The sequence below is a fragment of the Eptesicus fuscus genome, chromosome 8 (assembly GCF_027574615.1).
Source record: "Eptesicus fuscus isolate TK198812 chromosome 8, DD_ASM_mEF_20220401, whole genome shotgun sequence".
Taxonomy (NCBI): domain Eukaryota; kingdom Metazoa; phylum Chordata; class Mammalia; order Chiroptera; family Vespertilionidae; genus Eptesicus; species Eptesicus fuscus.
The window spans coordinates 45,524,599-45,542,951 of NC_072480.1; the positions used below are offsets into that span (position 1 = coordinate 45,524,599).

The 18,353-nt window shown below is 37.7% G+C and overlaps 1 protein-coding gene across 6 annotated transcripts in view; it reads right to left on the reverse strand.

Moving 5' to 3' along the window:
• Positions 1 to 1,237: 1,237 nt before the first annotated feature.
• MYCBP2 (MYC binding protein 2) overlaps positions 1,238 to 18,353 on the reverse strand; it is a 310,827-nt gene continuing 293,711 nt past the window's right edge. For all 6 annotated transcript variants that reach the window (XM_054719873.1, XM_054719875.1, XM_054719871.1 and 3 more), the window contains 10 exons: positions 16,981 to 17,082; positions 16,116 to 16,244; positions 15,638 to 15,770; positions 14,061 to 14,164; positions 12,814 to 13,002; positions 11,996 to 12,103; positions 10,518 to 10,727; positions 7,933 to 8,040; positions 7,169 to 7,334; positions 1,238 to 2,063 (listed from right to left, as the gene is read on the reverse strand). In XM_054719873.1, the coding sequence (XP_054575848.1) occupies positions 1,948 to 2,063; positions 7,169 to 7,334; positions 7,933 to 8,040; positions 10,518 to 10,727; positions 11,996 to 12,103; positions 12,814 to 13,002; positions 14,061 to 14,164; positions 15,638 to 15,770; positions 16,116 to 16,244; positions 16,981 to 17,082 (1,365 nt within the window). In that variant the 3' untranslated portion in view covers positions 1,238 to 1,947. The remainder of the gene's footprint in view (positions 2,064 to 7,168; positions 7,335 to 7,932; positions 8,041 to 10,517; positions 10,728 to 11,995; positions 12,104 to 12,813; positions 13,003 to 14,060; positions 14,165 to 15,637; positions 15,771 to 16,115; positions 16,245 to 16,980; positions 17,083 to 18,353) is intronic.

Consider the following 18,353-nt stretch of genomic DNA (forward strand, 5'->3'; position numbering starts at 1 on the left):
AAGCCTGGTCACCCCTAACTGCCGTCCCCTGCAGGCCTGGTCACCCCTAACTGCCGTCCCCTGCAGGCCTGGTCACCCCTAACTGCCGTCCCCTGCAGGCCTGGTCACCCCTAACTGCTGTCCCCTGCTGGCCTGGTCACCCCTAACTGCAGGCCTGGTCCCCCCCAACTGCTCTCCATTGAAGGCCTGGGTCTCCCCCCCCCCCACCTGCCCTTCCCTGCATGCCCGGTCACCCCCAACTTCCCTCCTCTGTCGGCAGGGTCCCTCCCAACTGCCCTCCCCTGCTGGCCATCTTGTGTCCACATGGGGGCAGGATCTTTGACCACATAGGGGGCAGCTATATTGTGTGTTGGAGTGATGGTCAATTTGCATATCACTCTTTTATTAGGATGTTATTTCATCTTTTTTGGGGAAAAAAACCCCACCAAAAACTTGTACTTCTTTTTTTAATCAGTAAATACTTATTTACATTTATCATTTGTGGTGGTGGCGGGGAGGAGGGTAGCTACTGAATAGTTTGGTCCAGCCGGGAAAAATATTTTATTACTGACCCTGTTTAGTATTGCCAATGCATGTGATAATAAAAACCAAACCGTTTATAGTCATCTTTATCCCTTCCTTGGGTGCTTGAATTTGTAACCCAGGAGCTATAGGTGGTCATTTTCTACCACATCATCTGGGTTTTTTCACAAAATATTAACCCAAAGTAATCTAGAGGTTGGACTTGAACAAGTCCTGCCTGCAACCCTTTCAGCTTGGCTTGGGACCACCATAGTGCCCTAAATGACAATAAATTACTCTTGCTTTTACACACTTTGGGCAATTAGAAATTGCTTGCAACGTTAAGGCACTGTTACACACCACAAAGGAAAAAAGTTCGTATAATCTTCTCTTGAAGTATTTTTTCTTAAAGCATTATTTTTTTTATAGTGATGGTTCAAATGCATCTTATTTAGACACAGGGGGACCTTTTGTTGGTTACTCTTTCAAAAGTTCTAAAAGGTACTGATTAATAAGGCAGAGGTTGGTCAGTTTCCTAAACACATATACCTTCTACACAGTGTTCAATTAAGATGCCAACATTGTACTTCATTACTACTCTTATTTTCCCCAGTAGTTATACACGTCATGATTGTGCTGTGTTAGTAACTTTCTTTCCAAGGATAACTGGATGGAGTTTTAGACCTTAAAGATATTTAAGTTTTGTTTCTCAAGCAACACTTTACACAAGTTTTATGCTTTATCACTGTATAAAAATGTACAGTGGTTTATTGACATGTACATTCCAATATGTTTACAGCTGCAAGATAATGAGGCACACTCAGTATTGCACTTCATTAAAATTTCAGGCTCAAACGTAACCTAGAAGTTTAAATGAAACTGCATTTGTAATTTAGTAATTATTATAGAGGACAAACATTGATATCTTTATTTACATTGTGATACTTATTACATTTATATGCCATCCTAACACAATTTTTTTTTTTAAATAACAGTCTAGGAAATAAACCAGAATATTATTCTTTTTATCCCCACCCGTGATGCAATTGTACAGGATTACAAAAAGGCAGTATACAATAAACAATGATTATTTTTCTTTTTTGCTTGAAAGCCAGCATCATTCTTAGTCCATGAGCATGGTGATTCTTTCTATATCACTGATCTATAAATGTCCAATGCTTCACAGGCCAATGACGGTAATGGCCACATGCAAACACCTCACGAGTTTGATGTCTTGGCTCAAAAGAAAATAAACCAAACTAATGGGGAAACTTTCCATAGCAAGAATTATGTACATGGTATTTGGCATCCTTCTTGCACTGTGAATGTTCATTTTCATGGATGTAAAAATGGTCCCGTCCTTATCCTGAGCAGTTTAAACTTCACCACATCTGCTTGGGGGATGAAGGCAACTTTTCTATCCATAGACAAAGGAATCTGAGTGTTTTAAAAAGTGTGAGCATTTCTGCACACTCCACAACCCAGAGCAAATTCTTCCCCAGTAGGTGGATGAACAACATGGAGTGGACATTCAGTTCCTTCTAATTGTTTGCCTTTGGGACCTGTATAAGTTTTGAAGGAGGCAAAAGAATATAATTAAAATATATTCATATAAACCTAACGTAAATATAAATCACTGGTAAGTTATTCAGAGAAATAATATGACAATGATTATGCAAATATAAAATAACAAAAGTATTTGTTCTCTAACCACAAAAGTAAAAATGTTCCCCATAAAAAAAACTCAACACACCAGATACATATGTTGAGAAGGGACATGGTCCCTTAACCACAGCATCCTGCCTAGAGATAAACACTAATGATGAATTTGGTTCATCATTTTAAAGCAAAGAGCAATGAACAAAAATGGTCACAAAAATTCCTCAATTTAGTCTAGCAGGAAATTATTCTGGATGAGAAAATACAGAGATTTTTATATAAAACTAGAGGCCCGGTACACGAAATTCGTGCATGTGGGTTGGAGGTGTTCCTCAGCCCAGCCTGCATCCTCTGGCAATCTGGGACCCCTCAGGGGATGTCGGACCTAAACCGGCAGTCGGACATCCCTCTCACAATCCGGGATGCTGCATGCACCAGTGACCATACTTTTTATACAGGTGAAAGGCATCTTGCTGTTGTATGGGCAGCTACATTTTTTTTGCCCTGATTATAGAAAATAGTACATGACATGATCCTTCTGAGGCAGTAGTACCATTTTCCCCATCTTATGGGTGGACAAACTGAAGCAGAGAGAAGTTAAGTAACTGGCTTAACACAGTCACACAGTTTTAAGTGTCAGAGTCAGGGCTGACCACAAAATGTGCAAGCCAGAGTCCATGCATGTCATGGCTGCATCATCCTTTTTTTTCAGTGTTAGAGAAGTCTTGCCAGGTTTTAATTTTTAAATCTAAGAGACTGTTCCCAATATATAGGGTAGGGTCCCTAGGCCTGGCTAGTGATCAGGGCCACCTGTGGGGCAAATGGCAGGTGGGGCGATTGGGGGCCCCTGCTGGCACTCACCTTGGCTGACGGCCTGGCGCCACCCGCTGGCCTGCCCTGCCCCCTGATTGCTGCCACCAGTTGCCTCCCTCTTGGGGGGCAGATGCTCAACGCAGGAGCTTCCCCTGACCTGGGACAGCTCCTGTGTTGAGCGACTGCTCCCTGGTGGTTAGTATGAATCACAGTGACCGGTCATTCCGCCTTTTGGTCGATTTGCATATTAGGGTTTTATTATATATTTTTCAGGTAAAAACAAATTTTAGTGTAAATAAGCCATGCTACCCTTCCATTTTCTCTGAAACAAAGGCATACATTGGTAAAAGGGGAAGACTGATTATTAGTGTTCTTTTGAAAAGTATATGGGAGGGAGATTATAGGCAAATAAAAATTAATCAGCCTAAAATATGAATGATAATATGGAAGCAACACTTTGGGAAAGATACATTTGTAGATAATAATCAAATAAATTAGGCTTAAAAATGCACACCTCCCCCCATTTTTCTATTATTTAAAAGACTTGTTTTGTTCATGTGCACAAGTATCCTGGAACCAAAGAAGGTTATCAGTAAATACTGTAGAAAGGAATGGACAGAGGGATTATTTAACTTCTTAAACAGAATCTTGTTTTCATCCACATATTAATTAAAATTAATGGTTGACAGTGGTTAGAGAATCGATCCTTCTGTCTTTCTAAGTAAACTGCACAGCCATTTTCCCTAATTTCACTGTGAGTTCTCCTTTAATTATCTACAGTTCTCTAAATGAATGGATGAGTGAGCAGAATATGAGAGACAGGAAAAGCATACCTTAATCTAAGTGTATGATCTTAGCCAGGTATTTAACCTCTCTAGGCCTTGATTTCCCATTTGTGAATGTGGGGGATAATACTATCTACCTTGTAGGCTGTAAAAATTAGGCGAGAAAATATATGTGAAAATGCCCAGGATCAATGCCAGTTTCTACCTTCTACCACCTCCCCTGCCTCATTCCTGTGATTCACAATTGTTTACAGGACAAAGTCCTTTTTGTTGGCTGATCTGGATGATCACGTGCATGTTTGCCTGGCCCATCCTACTTCTCTCAGTGACTACCTGCCACTGTGTCCTCTGCAATACTTGTTTCAACACTAGCTAACTTCCTTTTCGTTTGTAGTATTTTAAAAATTATTTATCTCCCAGGTTCTAGCATGTCATAAGGGCAAGAAGCAAGACTGACTTTTCTGGTTCCTTTATTTCCAGACCACTAACCTACAACTTTCATTCAATAATTCCTCTTCCTTTCAAGCTCAAATGAGAGGGAACACTGCCTGCCCCCTTTTCATTCCCTTCACTTGCTGACCTCCAGACCTTCCTCCTACTAATGATGGCTCACATTTCTATTTTGGCCATTATCCTAAACACTCTAGCCTCACATTATTCTGATCTTGCTTCTTTCAAAGTCCACTACTTCTATTTTTTCAAAAGAAGGTTTTTAGAGGTTGAACAGTCTAACAATTTTTATTTGACACGAGTAAGTAGCAAAAAGTAGCCTTACTTTAAAAACCCTCTTTATCTTACCATCTTTGTTTCTGACTAGATAATGTATCTCTCATGGTTTAAAAATCAGTAAGAAGTCACCTTCCCCTATTTCTCTCCCATCTTCCCTGTTTTCCCCAGTATTAACCAATTTTATTAATTTTTTGTATAGCTTTCCAGTGTTTTTATGCAAATATAAACATACACACACACACACACACACACACACACACATATTAATTTCTTCCTTTCTTACAAAGGCAGCATACTATATGTACTTAAAATTTAATTTTTCATTTAATACTTCTATAGATCTTTCCATATCAGTATATAGAAACTCCATCCTCGGTCTTCTTTTTTTAATGGTGCATATTAGTTAGTGTTTAACCACCCCCCCAGTGGATACTTATATCATTTATGAATTTTTGTTATTACAAGCAATGCTGCAGTAAATAATCTTGCACATTTTCCCTTGTTTATTTTCTTCACATATGTAGGTATATCCCCCAGAAGTGGGAATGTTGAAGGGTAGATGTATTTGAAATTTTGAGAGGCATCTCAGGGTCTACCATTTGCACTCTGATAAAGCAATGGATGAAAGTGTGTGTTTCCCAGCTTTAACAACATTGTCTATTGTGGTGTATGTAGTTCTGTATGTATTTTCACTAATTTCAGATACATCTCATGCAAAATTCTCTTCTATGGTCACATTTACTTCTTCTTCCACTTCTCCCACTACATTAAGCCTCTTATTCCACCTCACTGTGATCACCAGCCTCCTGACCTCTTCCAAACTTGTCTCTTTTTAGTTTCATATTGACTTTTCTCAGCCCGATCTGCCCATATAATCATTTCTCCTGTATTTTCAGTAGCTTCTTTAATTCCCTTGGCTATCTGATGCTCACTACTGTCAGTTCCCATTCTAGATTAAACCAGTTGTCCACTTTATGGTGCCTGCTCCAGGCTTCTTAAACAACAACACAAAATCAATTTAAATGGTTCTGTTATCCATTATAATTTCAAACTTCACATGGCCCTTTAGTGCCAAACAGCAACACTTTTAATAATCTTTAGTTGACTTCCTTCTCATCCTCGAAGCAATCTGCTCCACCAAAGCTCCCAACCCCACTCGTGATGAGAATCTTTTTTTTTTTTTAAATATATTTTATTGATTTTTTACAGAGAGGAAGGGAGAGGGATAGAGAACTAGAAACATCGATGAGAGAGAATCATCGACCAGCTGCCTCCTGCACACCCCCCACCGGGGATGTGCCCGCAACCCAATGTACATGCCCTTGACCGGAATCGAACCTGGGACCCTTGAGTCCGCAGGCCGACGCTCTATCCACTGAGCCAAACCGGTTTCGGCGAGAATCTTTTTACTTCACTCAGAAAGTCAGAAGTTCATAGAGCCAAGGAACCCCTTGGATTCTTTAGGATAGTGTCAACTAGGTTTCTGCCACTTGTGCAAGCTTACTTAATAATAGACAAACATGTAAATTGACTATACCTTCACTACGCCTACAGCCAATCAGTGACTATGCAAATTAACCCAAAAAAAGATGGCATACATAGGCGCCCAGGGCCTGTGTCCCAGGAACATCCTGGCACCCAGGTCACTGTGAGGTAAGGCCTGGGCAGGAACAGACACCCTGCAATCGATCGCAGGGAGCTGGGCTCCACTCCTGCCCAAGAGGCTTTCAGTCTGGGCAGGCCTGGGCAGAGGCTGAGCCGGTGATCAGAGGGAGCTGGAGGGGCCTGCCCAGGCCTAAAGCTTCGGCCAGAGGCTTTAGGCCTGGGCAGGGCCCAGCCCTCCATTGGTGTGAACTATAGAGGAAACACCTTTTCTGACTGCACATTGGCTTAGCTTCCTGTATGTCACTGGTAATATTCTTAGTAACTTGGGTAATAAGAATCCAAAAAGGTGACCTAGGGTTTTTCCACCACACTTCTGGAGAAAAAAATGAAGGTCCGCTGCTGGAGGGCTAAGAAATGTCATATCCTGCCCTAGCCGGTTTGACTCAGTGGATAGAGCCTCAGCCTGCAGACAGCAGGGTCTGGGTTCGATTCTGATCAAGGGCATGTACCTAGGTTGCAGGCTCCTCCCTGGCCGGGGCCCAGATCAGGGCTCATGCAGGAGGCAACCAATCAAAGTGTTCCTCTCACTTTGATGTTTCTCTCTGTCTTTCCCTTTCTTTTCCACATTCTCTAAAAGTCAATGGAAACATACTCTCAGGTGAGGATAAAAAATAAATAAAGAAATCCATATCCTATGAAAGACACATCTTGAAAATGCTTAAAGAAAGTTGTCATTTTTTCTTGGTGAAGGGACTGGAGTCGGTGTTGATGAAAACACCTTGGTGGCTGTGGTGACTGTCAGTGGCTGCAGCAGTGGGGTGATGGGGCTGGTGCCTTCCCCTGACCAGCCCGGTTGCCTCCCACAAAGGGAGGCCAGACTGCAGCTTAGGCCCGCTCCCAATGGGCCGTGGGCCTAAGCCGTCAGCAGGATATCCCCTGAGGGCTCCCAGTATGTGAGAGGGGGCAGGTTGGGCTGGGGGACCCCCCACCCCCAGTGCACGAATTTCGTGCACCAGGCCCCTAGTCATTAAATAAAACTGGATACCATAATCATATTAAAAAAACTAAAAGCATACCTGCAGGACAGTGTGGTAGTTCTTCCTTAGGAATGCTAGTCATCCTTTGAAAATCATCATGACAAGCATTACAAAAATGTGTTGTTCCAAAACAGAAAAAGACAGCCACGGAACAGCAGTAGCGACATTTATATTCCAAAAAGTCTGTGCCATGTTTCGGACACATCTATAGCAATAGAAAATAGACAGATACAAGATTATAGTGAACCTATTTCATTATACTTAAGATAGTCATATATATAACTCAGCGATTCATATTTTGAGAGTATGCACAACTCTAAAAACTGATTGAAAAATTGATGATACCCACATTAAAAAATAATTAATAAATGTGTGGCTTTGCCCAAAAGATCTGGACAAGCTTCAAGTTCTAATCCCAGCTCCATCATAACTAATTTATTTATAAGCTAGCCTCTTAATTTCCTTGTGAATGTTTCCTGGTCAGCCAAGTTGAAAAATTAATATTTCATTTATCTATCAATCTCATAGATATACTACGAAGATTTCATTGAAGAGGAGAAAATCTAAAAGTTTGAAATTTGGTGATTATTTTATGGGAGACAAAAGTATAAAATGCAAATCCCATCCAAAATAGATAATATATATGAATAAGTTGGAAAATTATACATTGCTGTACAAACATCAGAAAATGCTGGGGGAAAAACCTGCTATGCCATTTCCACCATACCTGTTATATTATTATTTTTTAAAATTAGAGGTTTAACGTTTCTAAATTGTCCTTTCTAATAAAATGGTCTACCCACCTGAGCCCGGGACACATCAGAACAAGCACCACAAATGAGCTCTCTGGGGTCATAGTCATCTCCTTGTCCAGCCTCAGCATCACAGCGAGCTTCACCACCAAAATATGCCTAGGGAAAAAATGCAGTGAGATTACAGCAGGGAAAAACTCTGCCGTATAATTTGGGCATAGTGGACATAAGATCAAGAGGTCTTAGGAAATAATATTGTCTATTAGACACTCCCTGGCATGTCAACTGGATGCTCACATTGCTGCCCAGTGGGCAGAGCAGGGTAAGAAATAAAGCTACGGTTTTTCAATTCTAGAATGAATTCATGCTTACAGTAGGAAGTTCAAACACTGTACTGTCAAAGCAAAATAAAAAAATAATATACAATATTACAAATAAATATCAAAATAGGATATTAAGAAATAAAGAAAAACTGCGTTTTTAGGGCAAAGTTTAAATAGTTTTTCATCATTTTGAAATTGTAAATAACATCTTTCTTTTTATTGCTCTAAAATATGTTTAGAACTTCTCCAATTTTAATACTGTAGGACAAAAAATATGCCTAAAGTAAATATTAGTACAGAATTATAATCCTCAGGCTAATGGGAAAGAAAAAAAATCAATTTTAATCATATAACATTTTTTAAAAAGCAAAGGCAAATTGGGTAATTCTTCTCAGAATACTGCTCATACTTATAGAGCTATATTATATGCAAGAACTGAACAGTATCTAATACAGATACTAGAGTAAATGAAATTATAACAAATGATTTATCTGAATTTTCTCTGGGCACAAAACAAATGAGGTCAATTATAATTGGGGCAATCTACATGCACATGTCCCATAGCCAAAAAAATGAGGATAAACAAGATGAGTCAATATAAATCTATTATCTGTACTAGAAAACAGGCTAAAAGACAGGCTGCATTGATACAGTTATTAAATGGTCTTCCACTAGCTAAATTTGGCCTCAGAAATATTTCATTTGTCCTGGGGTCTATTCCGGCTGTTTTACTTCTCTGGATTCCTTGTGTGGCCTCCTGGACATTTGACTGCTATCCTCATGGTGGCACAATATTCATTTATGATGTTTAGTACATTATACACCCATAAATAATGTATTATTATTTGTAACAATACAATTCACAAACACACAGTATTGGTCTTTCCTTGGGTGTATGTATATTTGTCTTCCTTTCTGGCTACCATCTATTTATCCTTCCCTTCATTATCTATATTTTCTTTTTGCTACACTGGGAATGCATCTTTCATTTATTGATTCCTTTGTTCATTTATTCATTTTCTAATTAACTTAATGTCTAATAAAGTGCCAGTAGTGGAGACAGAGAAATGAAAAAATATAGTCTTTGTCCTCATGGAACTTATCAAGTGAGGCAGAGAGATAAGTGAACCAGTAATCATAATGCAGAATAATGAGGGCTATGATGGATGTTATACCAGATTTCTAAATCATGTGATGGTGATGCATAAGCGTGGGCACATTGCAGAGGAGATGAAACCCGATATGAATACAAAAGTGTGATAGATAGTCTGGCCCTGCACCTAAGCATGTGTGTCAGTAGATGGCAGGTGAGAGTGAAATGCAGAGCAGACGGTAGAGAGGTAGAGAAGAGCATTTCATGAAGAGAAACTGCCTATGTGATGGCATGGGAGTGTCAGTGAGCGAGGAGACATGGCCAAGTTTGGGAAGCTGTTCAATATTCTATAGCACAAGGTGCAAAAGGTAGCAGCTTGGGGGATGAGATGAAGGGTGGACAGGTTTACAGGCTTATAAGCAAAACAATGATGCAATCAGATTTGAGAAATAATACCCTATGAGTAGCAGTGTAAATATAAAGGATGGCATGGAGGCATTAGGGGCTCCACAAAAGCAGTGCAGTAAAGAAAGCTGCTGTGATTAACTTTGTAAATTAACATTGGAGAATGAGAGAGTCAAAGTTGAATATAATACTGGACATATGGACTTTGAAGTATGTGAGAGAAACCCAAATGTCTGAAAGGCAGATGGACATTTGTATCTAAATCGCAAAGATTTTGGAAGATCATAACATTATAGGTGGTTGGCAAAGGCCTGGGTGTACAGGAAGTAAATCAAAGATAAGGAGGTATTATTAGCCAAGGATAGAGTGCTGGGGAAACAAATATATTAAGGGTAGATAAATGCAAAGACACCCTAGGAGGGATTAAAGACAAATGACCAGAAAGGAAGGAGGATATAAAAAAAAGTGGTCTTGGAAGCCAAGGAAGTAAGAATTTAAGGAGGAAATGCTCAAAAGAGTCAAGTAAGAGAAATTTATTCAAGAACCACCTGGATTTGGAAAACAGGAGGTTATTACTGATGGGAAGAAGCTTGTGTACAGAAATATTGCATGTTTTGGAAATAGTCTGTATAGGTTAAAAAAAATCCCAAAACAAATTAAGTAAATAAATTAAACTTGAAACACAGTACCAAGCTTTCTCATTTTTAACTTCAGATTTTAGATGTAAGAATAATTGAATATCAGTATACAAAATTCAACTTTTTAATCATATAATCTCTAGTTCTTAAAAATTCTTAGTATAATTTATAGCATACCTTTCTGCATTTGTAGCAAACATAATATGCATATCTATTCATGGCATAGCCAGCTGGGTCGTTATAAAATCTCACACCAGGAGTTGTTATAGCTTCACTCTTATGCAGACCTTCATATTCCAATCTCATTAAGGCTTTTCTTTTGACATCCTCATAGAGTTCTTTTATTGGATCAAGCAGGTCTTTTAATACTACATGATTTATTTTGTTCTGAAATTTAAAAAATGAACATCTGTTAAGAAAGCCATTTATTTATTAATTCAACAAACAGTGTGTACCAAAGTGCCAAAGCACTGTGCTAGGAGGTAACGAAAAGATCTATAATAATAAAAGCGTAATATGCTAATTAGACTGGAGATCCTACTGGACGAAGCTGCGGCAGGTGGGGGCCGAGGCAGCTGCCACAGTTGAGGGGCTGAGCCCCTTGCACGAATTTCGTGCATCGGGCCTCTAGTTTATAAATAAAATGCCATTTAAAAATAATCTTGTAAAGTCCTCGCAAGCCTCACAGGGAGAATGGAGGTAAGTGGGGCACAGAATGTGAAAATTCCACTTTATTAGCTTCATATTCCTGAATATGGAACATATCTCCTGCTGCCTTAGCTGTTTTGGGAATAAAAGGTTATTACCTTGCTGCCACAAATAAGACGGGATATCCCTTCTCTGTGTTTTCCTTGGAGTTACGGTAGAATGTCAGGTGGTAGAAATAAGAAGGTAGTATTTTCTATACCACTTAAATGTGACTTTTTTTGGTTGCATTATATGATGGGAGAGCAAATATTACAATCCTTTTTTATTATTTCTCAGTTTACCTAAGCAATGATTGTGTTAAGCCTTTCCATATTATACCCTACATATCAGTTTGCAAATATGAGGAAAATAGGGAGAACTAAATAGGAAAAAAAAGGAATTAATAGAGATGGCATTGCTAATCACATTCTTAAAGTTTTTTTTGTTAATCATTATTAGCTTGCCAAAACAATTTGCTACTTTGCTTATTACTATCTATGTAGAGATAAAAAAACATTTCTTATTTGAGCTCTAAAAGTATTTTAATGGCACTGAAAGTTCAGCTTTTACTTTGTAATGGCAGGTATCAGTACCTACAAGCACCACACGCTCATTCTTCTTTTTGGTAGTTACCCCTTGTCATGTCACATGACCTGAATTTTCAGGGGGTCTGAAAGCAGAGATACATGCCTGTCAATGCTTGATGATGTCTAAATGAATTTTATGATGCTTAACTTAACTAGCTTTTAATTGGAAATTACTATTTTGAAATGCATCATAATAGAGAGATCTATTATATTCTTAGGTACCACTTGGATAAAGAGAACAGAAACTGATGGGGGATGGTTGTAAAAAAAAGTAAGCTGGTAAGGACACTGAGAGACACTGACAGTTTATTCTGAAAGATGAAAGATGAAGATAAAGATGAAAGTAAATAAAAAGTAGATAATTTCTGATTCTTTCCATACCTTGCAGATGGGACAAGATATAAATCCAAATGTTATCCTTGGACCAAGCCATCTGTTTTCCAAAACCCGTCGACAGCACTGTAAGTGGAATACGTGACTACAGTCCAGCTTAAATAAAGAAAAGAGAAGAATATAAGCAAATGTAACAATGATAAACACCAGTAACTGGCAGATTATTCAATATATGAAAGGAGATAAGAGAAAAAGCAAGCAATTTAGTACAGTGTTATTTTAGCACTTTCCCACTATTCATAGGACATTAACTAAGTCTTCAGGTGCTCCCAATATTTTAGCATACGTATATTAATGCCACATTATAGAGAGTAAGCTGGGTTAGGAAAAATGCAAAATTACTCACTTCTGTATCTTATAAAAAGAAGAGGAAACTACTGACTTAGAGATTTAAGATTTATTTTTGAGAATATTACCTTGGAATTACAAGAACTGGAAATATAAATAAGCAACCAGTAAAAGTATAAAAAAGATATTTAGCAAATAGTAACTTCTATATTATTAATATGTATGTATGTTATGTATAGAGGTATGTATCATTGCATCATTATGTACAGATCAATTATATAATGCTATTAAGTATCATTCTGGATTGAAAATTAAGAAAAGAGTAGATATTGTATAATCTGTTTTTCATTCCTTATGAACATTTTATTGATTACTGTAGGCTCACACAAATCACACATTAAAGCTAAACACACAGAATGTAAACAGGATATTCTCTTTAATAAACTGGTAGGTATTAATGGGACATTTTCTCCCAATGATAATCTAGACACAATTAATACTTTAAAAGCTGAGACAACCTGAATGGCTGGTGCTGCCGAGAGTGCTTCAGTGAAACATATCATGCACATGTCATCAGCGTCTTGCTTCAGTGTTGTGGCACTTTTATCACAGCCATGCAGACAGGGCAGACAATGCTCTTCGTTTTTCACACCTCCACATGGATGGCCACAAGGATGTGTCTTACAACAGGCTATCTTAGCATATTCCTATTAAAAATAAATTGCAATGGCACACAAAATATAGAAAAAAAGCACACATCCTAGTAATCATATCCATTATATTAATTTTCCAAGGTATTTTTTCTACAGGAAATACATATTAAGGCTAAGTTACAATAAAGTGATTTTTATTCTTTGTTTGAACATAAATTTAGGATTATTAATAAAGTCTATTTTTGTTTTAATGTGATTTAAAATTTTTTCACTCCACCTAAAGGGAATCTGATAAAAACTCAATTACAGATTTAATCTATTTGTTATAATGCATAGCCACAGATCAACAAAAAATTACTGCCTTACAATCTCCCCATTACCACCCACCCCCTGGCCAAAATGGGGATTAAATAAAATACAGGTATCTTTCACTATTTGGGCACTATCTAAATTCTTGTTAACTAAATTGAGGCATCACAAATATCTGGATAGCCCTGGCCAGTGTGGCTCACTTGGTTGGAGCATCATCCCATGCACCAAGGGTAGTGGGTTTGATTCCCAGTCAAGGGCACATAGAACCAAGTGATGTTTTTCTCTCTCTCTCTCTCTCTCTCTCTCTCTCTCTCTCTCTCTCTCTCTCTCTCTCTCTCTCTCTTATCTTCCCTCACCGCCCTCCACTCTCTAAAAATCAATGGGAAAAAAAAATCCATGGATGAGGATTAACAAGAACAAAAAATCTTCATAACATGGAATGTGTATAGATGTTTAAGACTAAAGAACTTTCAGGTACTGGAAATTTATTTTAGGAAAATAAGTGAATAAAATACCTATAAGAGGCAAAGGAAATACAGCCCATAGATTAAGTTTCTAGCACATAAGTAAATGTTAACTATATAGTATATACCGATGGTTGATGGGAAACACACACAAAAGGAATCTGATTTGGGCTCGAGTGCTTTATCTGACCCATTCACCAGCTTTGATAAAGCATTTAACTCATAACATGAGTACTACACTAATTTAGAACACAAATGATGCTGAGATGGAACTCTTACTTATATGAAGTAAAGATGTCATGTGGGAATATGTGCTCCCCTTACTGGGATACTCACCTGGCAGTCTGCATCAGAACAAACACTGCCAACAGCAGATAACTCCGTTCCACTTCTGGAACCACAGAAGCGGCATGCTTCTGAGCTACTTGTGGTGGGTTTGCCTAGGTTCGAGGAGAAAAAAATCCTCCTGAAGAATATGTCCTAATATTTTAATATAACTCATCAAAAACAAACAAGCAAACCAGGTTTGTATCAGTTGTCATCACTGGGAAATCAGCCTGGCAATTACAAGCCGAAGGTTGTAAGCTACACTAATTACAAATTACACAAGAAAAGGGATAAGAAACTGAAGAGCTATACTTAAAGCCAAATAAATTATTAACTGATTCATTTATACTTTTTCAGTAAAAAGAAATAGACTATACTTCTAGTCAAGATAGCAGGTTGAGCAGATATGGCAAGCCCCCCACTAAAAAAGCACAATACCAGACAAAATATAACACAAAAAAACTAAATAAAAATATATAAAACAAAGGGAAATACAGCCTTAAAAGTACCTTTCCACAAGTGCAATATTAAAATTTCCTAGGAGAAAACCTCATCAGAGAATATGAAACTTGAAAAACAGAATTCCCACCCAAGGAAGTAGAGATAATAGAATAATTTGGAAAGAAATTTACATTTTGAAATAAACAAGGAACAGACCCATAAAAACAAGACTAGAACAACATGAAAAAGAACAGGAAGATTGAAAAATATAGACCAAGATCATTTTATAAACACAGATACAAAAATTCTAAATATAATAGTAATACAAGGAACTTAAAAATATCCTTTTTAGCCTGGCTGGTATGGCTCAGTGGTTGAGTGTCAACCTATGAACCAAGAGCTCATGGTTTGATTTCTGGTCAGGGCACATGTTCAGGTTGTGGGCTCAATTCCCAGTGTGGGGCATGCAGGAGGCAGCCAATCAATGATTCTCTCTCATCATTGATGTTTCTATCTCTCTCTCCCTCTCCCTTCCTCTCTGAAATCAATAAAAACACATTAAAAATTTTTCTTTTAAAAAAAGGATAGTTTATGTCATGAATACAGTGATGGTTCAACATTCGAACATTTATTAATGTTATGTATGGCATGGTCAGATTATAGGAAAAAATACTATCAGCTCTGAGAAAAAAAAGACCATGCTTTTATAGCATGAAAAGTTACTCCTACTAGAGTTAAGTTTGTTCAGGTTTATACCTAATTCTAACATCAGGAATTCATGTTAGTCAAATGGCAGATGACAGAGGTACTGAAAATTGAGAATTTGTAAGACTTAATATAACTAAACTGGGAATATAGCAGACTTACGTTTTTATAAATAAATCAAATGAAAACACACATCTTTTGGAGATAAAATAACTGGCTCAAGATTACACAGCTAGTTAGTGGCAAACCAGGTTTCCTGACTTTTAGCCTGATACTTTTTCTACCATTGTCTCATAAATTTAATAATATAGTCAGGTATCAATGATGTCATAATAATTACTTGTCAGAATACACTCAATTAATCACATTAAATAATTTTAAACTAACATCTAGTTTAATGGTAACCAACAGGTATGGTTCAATCTTAAATCCTCTTTTACCTGTGTGTTCTCGGAATTCCACCATTGCTTTCATTGTTTTAGAATCTGCAAGTGCCATCAACCAGAACAATTTAGTTCGACCACAACCTTCATGAAGGTCAACCTTTATAGCTTCTTCTTCTTCTTTGAAGACCTATTATATCATTAAGAAAAAGGAAAATATATTTATTTATGACTCTGAAAGAGAAGTATAAATCTAATTATTCAATAATAATGCCTTTTATAAGTAGGCATTCTAAAAAGTTCCAGATATTTCCAATCTTCTTTTTAATATTTACAACAGTTCTATTTTTATAAATGTGGAAACTAAGTCTTAGAGAGGTTAAACAACTCGCTTGATTTACACAGTTGGTAAGTGCCACAGCTGCTGTGATTCCCAAGTCCATTTTTTTCTCATTACCCCAAGTCTCCCACAAAAGTTACTGAATACACTTTATGTTCTAGATACTGTTCTGTGTGTAAAGACAGACATCTTCACCTGTCTTTGATGAGTTTTGGTTCGTCGATGAAGATGAAGGAATCTGTCACAGTCAGTACATAGATTTCCACATACGTTGCATAAAATGATTGCTGCAGTTTCACCATCATCATGGTTATCACACATAGGCTAAAATAAGACATTTCCATAGGTTACATTCGATTAATAAGAAAGCATCAATATTTACACAAATTGAATGTAATTTATTTTTACCAGTAACAGTAACTGAAGTCTATTAAGAATTTGGAATCTGAACATTAAACTGAATGATGGCAAGTGTATTAAATTATAAAATTTCCTCAAAGGCCTAAATCAATGATTAATAAAATAAACATGTATATTTTGCTCAGTGACTTGAGAAAATTTCTCCCCATTATATTCAAACATTCTGTATGCTAAATGAATAAATACTCATTTTTGAAACTTTAACCATTAATGAGAAAGTGTTGAAAGGGCCCATATAAAGTCTTCTTTCAGTGAATGAAAACATAAATATCTAACCTATAAGTACATTTCTGAAGAAATGGTATGTCATATTGCCTCTCTTACTGCTTTATCTCCTTGCCATAGGACTGATTACATTTTAGTACAAAAATTGAGACATGAAATCGAAGTCTGGCTAAAAACAAATTTTGATACTATGCCAACCTGTCTCAGAGAAGAAGGGGAAAGCTCTTTTGTATACCTAAAGCCCCTAATATACTCTAAAGAGGGAACCCTTGTGAGATGAACTTTGGCAATGTGACACAACTTTTCAAGAGTTCCACTAATTATGTATTTTGACTTGTAGTACTTCTTTTTAAAAAGCTATCGCTGACTATAAAGAAAAACAAGATCATTTTATATAAAATAACTTCCATCTTACCATTTGTTTTTGTTGGCCATCCTTTCCCATCCATCTCCCTGAGGAGAGACGATCTACATGGTCCTGGTCAAGAACGCACAGTGATGCTAGAGCAAGCCAGAGCTGTTGAAAGGAAAGGCTGTTACACCACTGAATACTTAGGAAAGACTTATAAAATGTTGACTGTCTGACACATGATACTAGTTTAATAAATTCCAGCTGTATCTGGAGATATGTAAATACCCAGTGGTACTCAAAATTTCCAGATGTGGCATCAGACACATACATGATGGCTGTATGTGCCATGCACATAGTATGCACTCAAATATTTACTGAATAAATGTTCCTCTGATTAAGCATTCTATTTTCTGCCTGATATATAAAATTATCCTTTACTAGAGGCCCAGTGCACAAAATTCATGTACAGGAGGGTAAAAGGGGGGGGTCCCTCAGCCTGGCCTGCGTCCTCTTGAAGTTTGGGAGCCCTCGGGGGATGTCCTACATCCTTAGTGCTGCCGCGGAGGCTGGAGAGGCTCCCACCACCGTTGTGCTTGCCAGCTGTTAACCCCGCTTCTCGCTGAGTGGCACTCCCCCTGTGGGAGCACAATGACCACCAGGGGGCAGCTCCCACGTTGAGCCTCTGCCCCCTGGTGGTCAGTGCATGTGATAGCGACCGGTCATTTTGCTGTTCAGTTTATTTGCATATTAGCCTTTTATTATATAGGAGGATTGGTCTACTACAGAAATAATATAGCAATATGTGAATTTTCATATTTAATATTCCAATGACTCCTGCAAAAATTTCCATCCATTATCATTTGCCAGAGGCATTAAATTCCAAGGAAGGTGGTACATGGATGTTTAATTTTGTACAGTCCCGTGAGTAGTTGGGTACATATTACATTATTGTAGATAATAACAGTTACTCACAAGTCTCTGTATGCCCCTAATGTCCTAGCACTATGCTTGGTGCACTTTGTCAGAAATAAGTAAGTGTCTAACAAATAAAGCAAATGTTTAACAACTTTAAAAACTGCCCTAAAAAATAGTTCAACACTTTCTGAGGCTTAAAGAGTAAGTTTCAGTTTTACATAGAATTAAATATTTCTTCATTACTGAAAAAAATAATTTAACTGTCTTAACTCTAAGAAGTATATGGGAGTGTCACTGGATATGAAGAGTAAGAGAGGGAAAATTAGGGAGAGAAAAGCCAGAAAAAGAAATAAAATATGCCAAAAAAAGGGAGCACAGAATAAAGAGAAGAACACATGCAGGGTGGGTGAGGGTTAGTCAGAATAACTGCTTCAGGAGAACCCAGATGGCAGTGTAGGCAAACACCTGGACGCGCTGCCTCCCACAGCCACATCAAAACTACAACTAAAATACAGAACAAC